At 45.4% G+C, this 12,877-nt stretch overlaps 2 protein-coding genes across 7 annotated transcripts in view; one reads left to right on the top strand and one right to left on the bottom strand.

Annotated features, from left to right (window-relative positions):
• The window catches only part of EVC (EvC ciliary complex subunit 1), a gene marked incomplete at its 5' end in the record, with an annotated part of 80,962 nt that extends 72,545 nt beyond the window's left edge, over positions 1–8,417 (top strand). For all 4 annotated transcript variants that reach the window (XM_080373419.1, XM_080373418.1, XM_080373416.1 and 1 more), the window contains one exon: positions 7,629–8,417. In XM_080373419.1, the coding sequence (XP_080229545.1) occupies positions 7,629–7,818 (190 nt within the window). In that variant the 3' untranslated portion in view covers positions 7,819–8,417. The remainder of the gene's footprint in view (positions 1–7,628) is intronic.
• The window catches only part of CRMP1 (collapsin response mediator protein 1), a 50,744-nt gene that overhangs the window by 10,909 nt on the left and 26,958 nt on the right, over positions 1–12,877 (bottom strand). For all 3 annotated transcript variants that reach the window (XM_080373460.1, XM_080373462.1, XM_080373461.1), the window contains 5 exons: positions 10,156–10,217; positions 8,424–8,504; positions 5,009–5,077; positions 2,889–3,009; positions 1,636–1,792 (listed from right to left, as the gene is read on the bottom strand). In XM_080373460.1, coding sequence (XP_080229586.1) covers positions 1,636–1,792; positions 2,889–3,009; positions 5,009–5,077; positions 8,424–8,504; positions 10,156–10,217 — 490 coding nt within the window. The remainder of the gene's footprint in view (positions 1–1,635; positions 1,793–2,888; positions 3,010–5,008; positions 5,078–8,423; positions 8,505–10,155; positions 10,218–12,877) is intronic.

Here is a 12,877-nt window from a genome sequence, read left to right as displayed (position 1 = left end):
AGCATCATTGGGGCAGCTGAGCTAAAACCTGGGTTTGGTGGACTGCACAGCCTGACCCGCCCGTAAGCAAGGAGAGACGTGTGCGAAGCAATGGCACTGACTGACGGCAGCTTGCCATCACACATAGGCGCCCACCCACCTAAAGGGCAGCTCTGTCCAAGCCTGGGTTACACATGCAGGGTCCTTACATTGCCAGCCACGCTGGCACTGCCTGCCATACAGCCTGCCAGGTAGTCACATGGAAAACTAACCTCAGGAGGAAACGTTTTCTGAAGACCAGTGGGTCACTTTTAGGGTTCAAATACTGCTTCTCTGGCTAGAGCGCTGGAGACCCTAGGAAGGGGATGCAGCGCGTGAGATAACTGGTACCACATGGCTTAATTTATAAATAAGGTTTTGAATGGTAAGTGGAGTTCCTCACTCCAGCACTAGCAATCTGTCCTGGTGGGACTTCAGCTATGAATTTCTGTTTCATTTCAAAGCAGATGGTCTTTTGCTTAAGCTAAAGAAGACCCACAGTTGGCTACAGGCAGGAAACACTGTCAAGGGATGGGTTTACAGTCTGGGTTGCTGGCAAGGCATTGCTGATGTCTTCTTATCCATATGAGAAAGACACTTCTCCCTCTGTTGTCCACATCCCTTTCATCTCTCTAGTGGTAACACTCTCCCTGCCAACGTGAAGACAGTCAGCCCATACCCCTGTCCTGTCAAGTGATGGCCTCCAGTTCACCAGCCTGTCTCCACCCGAGTCCCTGACAGTCTCCTTTGCAATCCGCTCCGGCCTCTTCCTCCTGCCTGACGTACCTTCTCTGTATGTACCACTTATCTTTGCTGTCTTCCAGCTTGAGGACCCTGGAGCCTATAGAGACACAAGGCAAGCTAAAAGTAAAAGCAAGGCTGCAAGAACTAAACACAAGTAATAAACTTATATGGCTTTGATCCATGCCAGATGAAGGCAGACTACGAAGTCTGAAGTTTTCAATACAGAGGAGCTAAAATCACGAAACTCTGCTACAAAGACCTACAAGTTAATTTAGGACAGCCCAAGACTCAAAAGCGCTCACAGCTTACAGCCCCACACCAGCCTTGACAAAAACTGCACCAGGAAGGTTTTCTCGGTTCTAGGTATCTCTGCGCTCAGGGACAGCCCTGATTTCAGAAGCTGTGCTTGCCAGCTATGACCAGGGCTTAAAACAGAGCCTATTCCCACAGATGGGGTCTGTCCACCAGGTCGCTGCTTATACTGGACAGTGAGGACGCCATCCGATCACGTATTAACAGTTTGGCTGGAGAGAAAACAGAGAACTAGGGAGAAAGCCAGTTTGAAGCCCTGGGCTAAAGCCTACCTAGCTGCACAACTAGGCATTGCTTGAAAAGCAGAAAGAAAAAGAACGAATTCCTGAAGAGCCAGCAGCTGCCTCTCTATCATGCTAACGAGGAGCTGGAGAGCCCTGCCTGCTCACCTGACAGCCTAAACACAGGGATATAACCGTCGCTGGCCTTCCCTGTCCTTCCCCTGCTGTTCTGTGTACGAGGCTAGTCTAAAGGAAACCAAACTGATGCTTAGATGATTCACCCCACATGTCTTTTGCACCTGTCTGACCATCAGCCTGTAAAAAACAATGAGGATCTTACCATGCTAAGAGTGAATTTAAGTGGTCTGGAGTGGTAGGATCAGGGCTCAGAGGGGGTGAGGTCACAAAAGCTGCAGCCTTGGCCCAGTTTTTACTCCAGTAGTGTGTCCCATCTGTCCCCAGGCTGGCAGTGATAGGCTCTCCAAACACAAGGGGACCTTGGGGAAACAAGGATGTACAGGAATGATTACAATCCACTCTCTCTTCAGCACATTATAGCGCTTGCTGCATGCAGCCATGTATAATTCACACGCTGCTACACGGCCAGCGTAGCTCCCAGAAATTAAGCAGCCCCGGCTTTGTCTGTACGATAAAAAATTAATCAGGAGGCTCTCTGAGCTACACATCTTTTGATCAGCATATTTGCAAAGCTCTCTTTCTAACCCAGAAGGAGACAGTTCAGACCTGGTTTTAATTTGTGCTGTTTTAATCACAGCCACATTCTCCCTGTTGCTCCGATTCAGAGGGCGTTTAGGTGGAGGATGGGCTCCCGCAGACAGATGCCTTTTTACTACTCCCAGGCTGGGCACAGCACCAGCAGATAGCAGCATACGATCCCCAGCATTGTACTCCCAAGCCTCCAGAAATACAAATATCAAGACGGCATTTTGCTCACTGGCTTTTCCATATGGCTCATGTGCTTTGTAACACCAACCAGCAGCAGTCTTGACTTGCAAATGCAGCTTTGAAAGCAGCTGCCCCTAGGGTCACAAGTCCCCTTTGGGTGCTTTGTAACCTGGATCCCCCCACAGCCTCAGCAAGCAGGGCTGGCCCACAGATGTCCCCAGTGCACATCCAATGGGGTCAGCCTCCAGCAGCAAGGCCAGGAGTGAGCACCAGGCATCCCTAACAGCAGGTCTGCTGCCCAAGCCACCCCTCAGAGCGTAATACCCTGAAATACCACCAAAAGGCACAGAAGATGTGCTAGCCCTGTGAGGAATAAAATACCTCCCTCCCATGAACAGAGATACAATAGCCTAAGGGAAAAGCAAAAGGGAAGACAGCATGAAGAAGAGTTACAACACAGTCTTCAAGGGGACAGTGTTTCCCAACTGAAAAATGTAGGACTTCCCTCCATCTTTCCCAACTGTAAATATTTAGGGTCTGTGATGGTGTTACCATTCTTTGGCAACCTCTCCCTGTATCTTGTGATTTGGGGTCAAGATGAACAGGTTTTCCACTGAGCTTCTATTTAACAAAAAAAAAAAAAAAAAAAAAAAAAAAGACTCTGGGGCAGAAAAGGAAGTCTTTTACCTTTCTTTCTGGCCAGTGCAATGATATCAGCCGCACTCTTGCTCATCACTTTGGTGATGTACACTGGGCAGTTTATTCGACTGGCAATGGTGATGGCACGGAAAACTGCTTCTGCTTCAAGCTGAGGAAAACAAGGAGGAAAAAGTTAACTGCAACAGCAGACTGAATTAAAAAATAACTGGAGGACTTAGCCATATTTCTCACCGTTTAGCAACAACTCTTCAGGGGTTGATTCTGTTTTTTTCCATAAAGAGAGATGCTGTGCTGGGAAACAGGGAGCTAACCCAACCTCAGACACTTCACATTAGGAGTAACCATGGCCAGGCTGTACTTCCATTTAATGGGGTGCAGCTGCCCCAGCACAACCGGCTCCCTGCACCCCAGGAAAGGTCACATCCAAGCAGCTGATGGGGCTCCTCCTTACCTCCCTCCCACTCTTCTGCTTCAACCCTCTACCCTGCAGTTGGAAGGAGAACAAAGCAAGGAAACATTGCTCCAGCTTGGAGACAACATCTGAGCTGTCCCTGACAGCTTATGCTATGCAATCTTTACATAAGGATGACAGTGAATGCAAAGTATTCCCAAACAGCAACTTCAGCACTATGAACTGAATTTAGCCCGTAATCCATAAAAGCTTTTGAAGCATTGCCCAGTAAGTCCCCTCTGGCAGCATGAAGGCAATCTCCTTCCAAGGAGCCACCTGGGACGTAGGCACACAGGCAGGCATCTTCAGACAGGGGAGCAGTGCCCCCCAGCAGCTCTGCAGACTCCCTTCCCCAGTTACTGGTTTTGTACCTCCTTCCTAGACAGACTCACAGCACTGGCATTCTAATACCCAAAACTCTGTTGTGACTGAAAATACTGACTTGACAGTACAGAAATTTTTGTTCAAGAGTTGTGCTAGAAAAGTCGAGCAACTTAGCCCTTCCAAAACCACAAGGCTTAATTCTTCACAGTTTTGTAAAATATTTTTTTTCTTACATCAGACTGTCACTTTCAGGTTGTCCTAAAACTTTTATCACCATCTATCTATTTGCTCTGGAAGCCCCGAACGTATCCACAGAAGACCAGGAAAGGAAGCAGGACCTCTGTACCTCAGTGCTGGGGCTAAGACGGTCAGATGCACGGTCAGAAAGAGGCAAAATTCCTTTCTGGAAACTGCAAATGCAGATTTTCCTTAGGCCCTTGTTCTCATTAAAAGGGAACAGCAAAATGAAGAAGTACATAAACAGTTCAATAGAAGAATGCAACCAATTAAGCTGATTCCTTTTGCCTTGGGGAGAGGTTATATAAAGATCTGCAAACCACAACAATCTCTTCCAGTTTAGCCTCAAATCCCCAGGCCCTTGTCTCTTTAGCCTTCAAGGAAAGCAGTCACTTCCCACTACCGCCCTCCATCATCCCATTCACAGTCTGAACTGCGTACATTAAGGGACATCTGCATGTCTCCACCTTTTCCTTCTCATTAAAGAAACCCCTTCCAGATGCCTGAGATGATCCATACCAAAGCCTGGTTTTCATTATAAGAGAGCTGCATAAAATAAGCTGCCTTGCAGCATCTTTCCATTCTCGCATATTTACATTTCTACAGCCTGCATTTCTACTACAAATATATCTGCTGGCATAAACGTAGATCGGTACGTGGGCGTATGCATATGTATGGTATATATGTACACATGCATCTTAGAAGAGGTTTGCAGCCAAAGCATTTTAATGATGCAGTTAGTCCAAAGCCTAACCCGCAAGCTGCACTGCTGATTTTTACCCTGATATGCCCATTTTTTTATATCATCACAAATCAAATCACAAGGGTCACGCTCAAAAAATACATGCACACCAGTGACCTGGGCAGCCAGAGCTGCAGCTCCTCAGTGTACAAGAACACACTCATCCCTGGACCGAGAGAATGCACCTGCTGCAGCAGCAAAGGGTATTTCAGGCAAACAAACAAGCTGTAAGGGAGCTGGACTTTCCAAGTCTGAATAATACTGGAAGAGACTGGGAGAAGCAGACTGCTGCAACACACCCATCTATCACCTGCACATTACAGAAGCCAAGCTCTGATAGTACACGCTAGGCAAAATATTCCCATGAATGCCAAAAAGAGGGAAGGCTCCTACCTCCTCAGGCCTGCTCAGGGCATGTCCCTCAGGTCCGGTGATTCCCATCTCCAGGATACGCTTTTGTTCCTGCAAAGTAAGGATAAATGCTGAACGCCGCTGCAGGATGAAACCCTTGCACCAGGCATCCTCTGGCGGATTAACACCCATACCGCTGGACTGCCCCTTTTTTTGTCTGTGTAAATGCAGCTGTGTAAGCCTGCTGATGGGGGAGGAGGACTGATAACACTGGCTCTAAACTGGTCCCACGCCACCCCAGCGTCTGCTCCACGCAGAGGATTTCAGGGGAAGATTTGCCTCTGCAATGCAACCGAGCGTTTGTGCCTCGAGCCATTGGGCTGCACATCTGGAAATCTCCTCTGCCCTCCAGAAAGTCTTATTTGACATCAAGACACCAATCCAGGGAACAGGCTTCAACCAATACACTAAATAGTAATTATGGCTATTTCCAGCCTATGATTCTTCCCTTACTTGCACAAGATTCTACCTGGTTGCAATCCATGAAGCACTATCACCTTCCTCAAACTTTTAGCATTGCTGACACTTCAACAGATGAAGTCTTGCCTTTGGCATCCGGTTTTTCTGTAACACTTTTTTCCTGCAGATTGAATCACTAAAATTATGTTTTCATGAAAGCAGAACAGTGCTCTCTAGTTGTGAGGGCGCTGTATCCACACCAAAAAGCCCATCTTGGGACCAATGGAGGACTGTCAGAAAACATCTGTGCCTTCCAGCTTCACAGCAGTGACATAATTTTTTAAAAAAATAGTAGACAAAGAAGTGTCATCTAGCTTTTAATTTAAGGTCAAGCAGTGGTATTGGAATAAACTTTTCTTATTGTAGAAAATAGTGGTCAACCACTTTTGGTGGACAATCCTCCACAGGAGCTTGGTCCACATCTGCCAGCAGAGCAGAAGTGGGACCAGAACTGTTGATGCTCCTCCAACCCTGGCCTGCTCTGCCCACTAATGGGTCAAGTTCAAGAAATGTAATGATTCTTTGAAACAGACAAATGTCCTCTGGAGACCGGGATGAAGTTACCAAACGTACTGTGTTGTGTCATCTAATAAATGTTTGATCCCAGGTCCCCGAGGGCAAAAAGCTCACACATTACCAACACACTCCTGCAAAACCTGAGCAAGTTAATATTCATATATACTTTTGCCTTCGTTGCAACCAATCAAGGCTGAAGAGGCATTAATAGGAATGTATTAACCTGACTGTGTAATTAAGAATATTTTGGTTAGAAAACCATAATCTTTCATATGTATTCTTAAAAACAGCTGCTCTAAATCATTAATGCAACAGCTCTGAACAGTGGCAGTTGAAGACTTCAGATAATTGAAACACAACAAAAAATAAAGTTACAACCATATAAAAAACCCCCAGCAAAATGGCAAAGAATGGCTACACAAAGTAGAATAGGTTTGCCTCTTGAAGCAAGTCACAGATCACACAATAAAATCAGATTACACGATAAAATTACCTCCTGTAAGAGGATCTGAAAGTGCTAATAAGCTAGAATATTTTTTAGATAAAATCAAATTAGTATTTGCACAGGGGGTAGTCCTGAAAAACCTCCCTGCAGGCAGCTTTCTTTTCACTATCCAAATAATCCTTCTAAATAAAAGCATAAGGGAAGTCTGATTTTACGAGACAAGGCAATGGTGAAGAAATACATTGATGTATAACATAACACACATTTCTTTACTGTTTCCTCTTTTCCTCGTAATTTTTCTGTCCTGTATGTTCATACTCCATAGCTGTATATTAAAACTGATCAAAGAAAAATGTAACTGAAACAGACTTATTTCAGAAATGCAATTCCACGACTGCACCTTGATTTTAATGAGGATTGTACTAAAACATCATGGGTGCCGTTTGATTTGATTCATTTTGCCATTTGCACAGTAATATTGACTTATTATGTTTCTTATTATTCATTTTCATTCTACTGGATATTTTATGTCACATTAAAACTACAAATTACATATTTTGGTAGTTTTAAATCATGCTAAACTCCATGGGAAATCAGCCTTTTTTTCCCCACTCTTGAATCCAGATGAGGGTTTTCATCTGGTTTCAGTGGGGGAAAGCCACAACTGCACTGTACGTGCCTGTTGACCCCTCACCATTAACTTCTGAGCCCAGTGGTTATTTCATCCAGACTTGAAGGGAAAAGGGAAAGAAGGCTTTCAAAGGGGGTAAATGCTTACCAGACAGATAAAGGACAAAATACCACAGAGGGAAAAACAACAAAATAAAGCCACGTGGGCAAGAGCCCTTAGGCACTGCCCAACCACTCCATGTTCACTTGAGGTTCTCCCTTAACCACCAGACAAGGCGTCTTCCCTAGTCCAGATCTCGGAGACGACTTGTTCTTAGCTGTCGTAATTTCCCTGTCAGCTCTGCAGCCTAGTCCTTAGTGGATAAGCCAGCAGATAAAGAGCTCAGCAGAAAAATCAGTCGGCTCACTCGGAGCCCCAGAGACCTCAGAGGAGGTCTATGCACGTACGAGGGATCAGAGGAGAGAGACATCTCTGCAACAGCCTAAAAGACTCATCTGACACATGTGTAGTCATAACACCACCCACCCAAACTCACCCCTTCTCTTTTATAGGGGAATCCTGGCCTCTGAAAGACCAGTGGAAGGTTTACCATCATCTGCTGCCCTTGGGATACCTCTTCCCAGGTGCTGTGGCACAGATCAGAGCTACGGCACACTCCAGCGTGAGGACGGTACCCACACAGGGGACTCGACCTGCAAAGACTGCACTGGGGAGCCGGGACATTGTAATGGAACATACTGAACTGGAGCCCAGTTTCCTGGTTCTAAGAGGCATCTTCCAGGAGCAGGACTTGCACTTTAATGCCCATTTTTGAAATGTTTAGAAGATCACAGTGGTTTCTTATTCTCAGACTTCAGAGATTTGTAAGAATATTCTCAAAAATAAATAGGTCTGAGTGCTTTACCCCCAGCTCCAAACTCACTATGCTGCTTAGGCTGATAGCTGCAGCAAGAAATATTAGCATAAAGCTTCCCAGCTCCGCTTTTTGTCCCCAGAATCTCTGAGCAAGGCTTCACGTTGTTATGTTTCACTTGTTCCTGCCAGATTCAGAAAAGGTCTTTTAGCTACCTTCTGCCCCCCTCATCCAGTCCTCAGCTGGTGCCAAGGCAAGGAGCTGTCGGGATCCCTGCTCTGCCTCATCAATGCTCTACCAAAGCAGGCAAAAGGGCCTCCATCCCCTCATCCCAGGCTTTACACCAGCGGTGTGCAGTGAGTGCATCAGGCTCAGTTAAAGCACCTACCAGGTAGTTCCTTTCTTCCTACCCGTTTTCTGACTAGAGGGTTTTAGTTCTCCTCTCTTTTGTCTATCTTCTCACAAAGTGAAGCAAAAATGACAGTTCACTCACCTGAGCTATCAAGTCTCCATTTTCAGCATGGACCAGGATAACAGCCCCAAGACTTTTTAGAAAGGTAAAGGCTTCATAAAGCTGCAGGTAGTACAAAGAAGGAAATACTGCTGAATAAGGAAATCACATTACTTAACAGTCAGACCTCTCTGTTCACCTCAGCGTTGCACCTTCTATGCTGGTAATTATCCAGGTGAATAGCAAATTATCTCCCTTTTCCACTCTCCACTTTCTACAAAGAGCCTGAGCTTCACTGCTCGGTGTTGACTTATCCGCCAGCCAGCCCCAGGATGAGCTTCTGTCCTTCTGCACCAAGACAGGGTCAAAAGTCCCGAGCAGGGTTGCATCCCGCTCAGGCACAGTGCTTCCCCCAGCCCCTGGTACTGCAGGGCTACCTCTGCAAGCCCTTCCACCCAGGACTAAGTTTCATGAGTGACTAGTCTCTTCTCCATAGTTTTAGCACATGTAAAATGGAATTATTCCCATGGACGACAGACAATTTTAGTACAGCTAGAACACGCCTTTTCTGAAGTGCAGGCACTTTGCACCATCTCCTTAGAGCAGATAGTGTCAAGCTTCCGCCGACATCTTTAATTCTGCAGTTAAAAGTGGTAATATTTTCTCTAGAGCATCCTTTCTTTTATTGCTTTCTAAGATTCAAAACCCATCTGTACAGAAGGGAAAAAGTTGATCCAGTTTCTTTTACTGAGAATTTCTGAGCACAGATCTACTGAAATTCAGTTCCCTTTCCAAAAGGTATTCAGCTGATGCGTTCCCTGTTTAAACCAGACTTCAGTAGCACAGGAGCCCAGTTTTCAAACACAGACCAAATACTGAAGACGCGGTTTCTCCAGCACCCACTTTTGCACTAGGGCGCTTCAGCTAATATTGAATGGGCTGGAATACACAGCTTACAACATGTGCATTTAAACAAGGTAACAGGCATTAGTCTAGCCACACATTAAACATTTTGATGTATTTCTCTTGGCAATTGCAATGGGGAGTTGAATTTAACAGGCACTGCCTCTCAGAGAATATTTATATATTATTATGTCTAAAATTCCAATTAAAACCACATGTATTGGAGGTGTAACAGCAGTTACTTAAGAGACCAAGAGCTATAGCTCTGGGAATAAGAAAGAAACATTTTCTCAACTGAATAAGCAAATATTATTATTGCTAACAGATGCCACTGTCCATTTACAATGACCTGATACTTATGAATGGGAAAGCCGAAGAGCCTGGAATCTGTAATGAGCCCGGGACAAACACGCTCATTGTTATCTCCAACCCTAATCAGAGAAGGCCACCTCCCCCAAACAACAACTCCATTTAGCTGTTTGCAGCAACCCAGACACCCTTGAAACCTCAAAACTGTCACTGCCTCAAGTGCTTCATCTTTTCTTCCCTCTCTTGACCTAGAGCTCTTGAAAGGTAACAGCAAAACCAAAAAGAGGGTGCAATCCTGAGCAGTGCTGAGCGGTTGCAACACTGTGACACAACAGAAAATTTGCAGAAAGTGAATGTTGTACAGGTGAAGGAACACATGCAGATATTCCACACTGCTTGGCACTAACACTCCAGAGAGAACCCCCTCACTGCACATGTCCCTCAGCGCCACTCAGGTCAGCGTGACATTTCTCTGGGATTCAACCTTAGCAACTCCACAAGGGTCAGGAGATCACAGAAGAGAGGACAGATGACAGCAATGAAAAGCATTCAGAGCAAATACCTGGCTGTCGGACATTTGGTAGAGATCTTTGTAGGCCATGTAGACTTGAAAAGAGTTCACACCTGTTCCAAGACAAAATTCAAAGGTGTTGCCATGTAAGTGGATTCTTACATTACATTCAAACAAAAGCTTTAGGAAAAATATGTCATGGAATATGTCTGGACTAGGCTTTTCACCAGTGATTGCCAGAAATAAAGCATGGCTCTGCAGATGCATTACGGCTGCTAGGACCAGAAGCCTGAATCCCCTCTTCTCTGGGGGAAGACGCTGGATTCTGTGGATTGCCTGTGTTCCACCCTGGAGCAAGACAGCCACCACTGCAAATAAGGTTGCTGCAGCCAAATCACAGGCACATGGTGGTGGCTAAAGCAAGAATGTAAAGTTTGTGAACTTTAAAAAAACACTTGTGTAAGGTTCTGTGAATCACTGATTTTCTTTTCAGTTTTCTTTAGTTAATCAGGAAAACATTTCAGCTTGACCTGAAGCTGTGCTTTTTAATAGGTAAACTCCTAGTTAAAGCTTCTCAGCACTTTGGGAAAACTTAAGGACTGTGTATCTGAATTTGCATACGGACTTGCTTTTTCTTGACCCTATTGCCCAAACCACCCAGTTTAGCTGATGGCAGACACTGGGAAGGAGTGGAAGTAAAGCCTGAAACCAGTTTACAAGGGCAGCTCACCATACCTCTCCTTCCACCTTCCAAAGATGGATGGATATATGTTGGCAGTCATACAAAACCACGAAAGATGACACCTCCAAATTTTAGAAATCAGTAAGATATGCTAGTGTTGAGTGTCAGTTGTGAAGAACCAACCGTATTCAAACCCCTGCAAGTTTTGCTATTTATTTCAAAGATTTGATTATTTACACAGCTTTGTATTCTAACAGAATGGGAATTCCAAACATCTTCTGTTCACATTTTCTGTACGTATGAATTCATACGAGATAATAAATTTGTCTTACTCTTTAGTCTACTACTGACAACATCCCCTGTTTGGTACAGTGACTGATCTCAGGTTTCTAGCTTAAAAGAAAAGTAAATTCTAAGCTAAGCCATGTATGATGCATTTCAAAATAGCTATCATGAAAACTGCTTCCTGGGGCAAAAGGAAAAAGAAAGAGATCTGTTCATGTTATTCATGTCGTCTACACAAAATGAATAAGGCTCTCTGATGAAGATACAGCTCCTTCATGACTCTAGAATGAGCAAATATATCCTCAGGCAAAGGATATGGTGGTTCACACACACACACACAGAATTTGTTTATTCACAGTTACAAAACTAAAATACCCCAGGATACATGCAGGATAAAACCTTGAAATGATCCCTGGCATTATGTCTTCCTGCTAAGTCCGGGCAGCTCAGGGAGAAATACCAAGCGGGAGCTCGCCCCTCCTTGCTGACTGCCATGCTGAGCAAATCCAGCCTGGACCGTGGAGCCTCACCAGCCTGTAAGCCCATCCTTTCTTCCTACTTTCCTCTTTTTCAAGTTCCCAGAAAACACGCAGGGCCTTCGCTAACTGTCATCCCCCAGTCTATTCCTCATTACTCAGTATGTCCCCATTTTAAAACCTTTAAGCTTGACTACGTCTTCCCTGGGGCTGATGCCTACAGCCTCATGCCTGTAGCCCTATCTCCCCTCTGAGTGATCCTGGCAGCATCTGCCCAACCTGCCTTGGAGGAAAGCTCTGGTTTCTCTTCACAAATCCACCCAGTGTCTCAGATGTCACCTGCACCTGGGAGCCACCTTTCTGCACGGGTGACCATGCACACACGAAGCAATGCGAGGTGTGTCAAGGCTGGTCCAAGCCATGATGCCAACCAGCCTCGGTGATGGTATGGGGCTGAATCCTCTCGTACACATTTCTCTGTAAGCAAAGAGCTGGATTATCTATTGCTTTACCTTATTCACTGGGATCTAACCAAAGGTAATTCATTTAACCACAGTCCTGCAGGAGATAAGGCAGCTTTCGCTGGGTACTGTGGTTGGAAGACATACGCTGACCCAAGCAATATATATTCTCTTCCCTTTGCTTTTCTTGCCTTTGTATCTTATTAGGCCCTTTTCTGATCCTGGTAAAATGACTTTTGAGTTTTGCTCCCATTCACGTTAATGTTCTCCCAAGCCAAGGAGAGCAGAAGGGATCGCAGCAGGGACCCTGCCGTGGAATCCTGAGCCAGCCCCTGAGCGACAGCTCCCACAGTGCAGAAGCAGAGATGCACACCCACACCCTCGGCTACCACGGCAGACACGCGCGAAGTGGAAGGGCGTCTCACAGGCTGCATTTACAGCTACCAGGAGAGATGGTTTGAACCATCCTGCCTTGCAAACAGAGTACCTTTACAAGCTACTAAGACAAATAACACCATTTACGTACGCAGGTATCCAAGATTAGACTCTTTGCCTAATGCCTTGGTCTGGTGTCTTGATCTACTCATTGGCAATACGTGGCTTTTCCAAAGCCCTGGCCCATGGCCTATTGACCTTAATGCTCAACATCTGTTACATACCACCTTCTTGCTAATGTCCTGCTTGCTCTCATACCAGACCTACTCAACAAGTTCCTCTCCAAATTTCAGACAGTTACAGGTTTTTTTGAACAGTGACAAAGTGCAGTAATTAAAGGAAAGAGTGAGGCCTCCGTCAACACGTTTCAGGCTCTTCCTTTGCATATACTGGAGAAGCCCAGTCCCAAATTAGCTGCCAAAATGCTACAAGCC

Source organism: Falco punctatus (assembly GCF_963210335.1).
Source record: "Falco punctatus genome assembly, chromosome: 1".
NCBI classification, from domain to species: domain Eukaryota; kingdom Metazoa; phylum Chordata; class Aves; order Falconiformes; family Falconidae; genus Falco; species Falco punctatus.
This window is presented reverse-complemented; position numbering and strand designations above follow the sequence as displayed.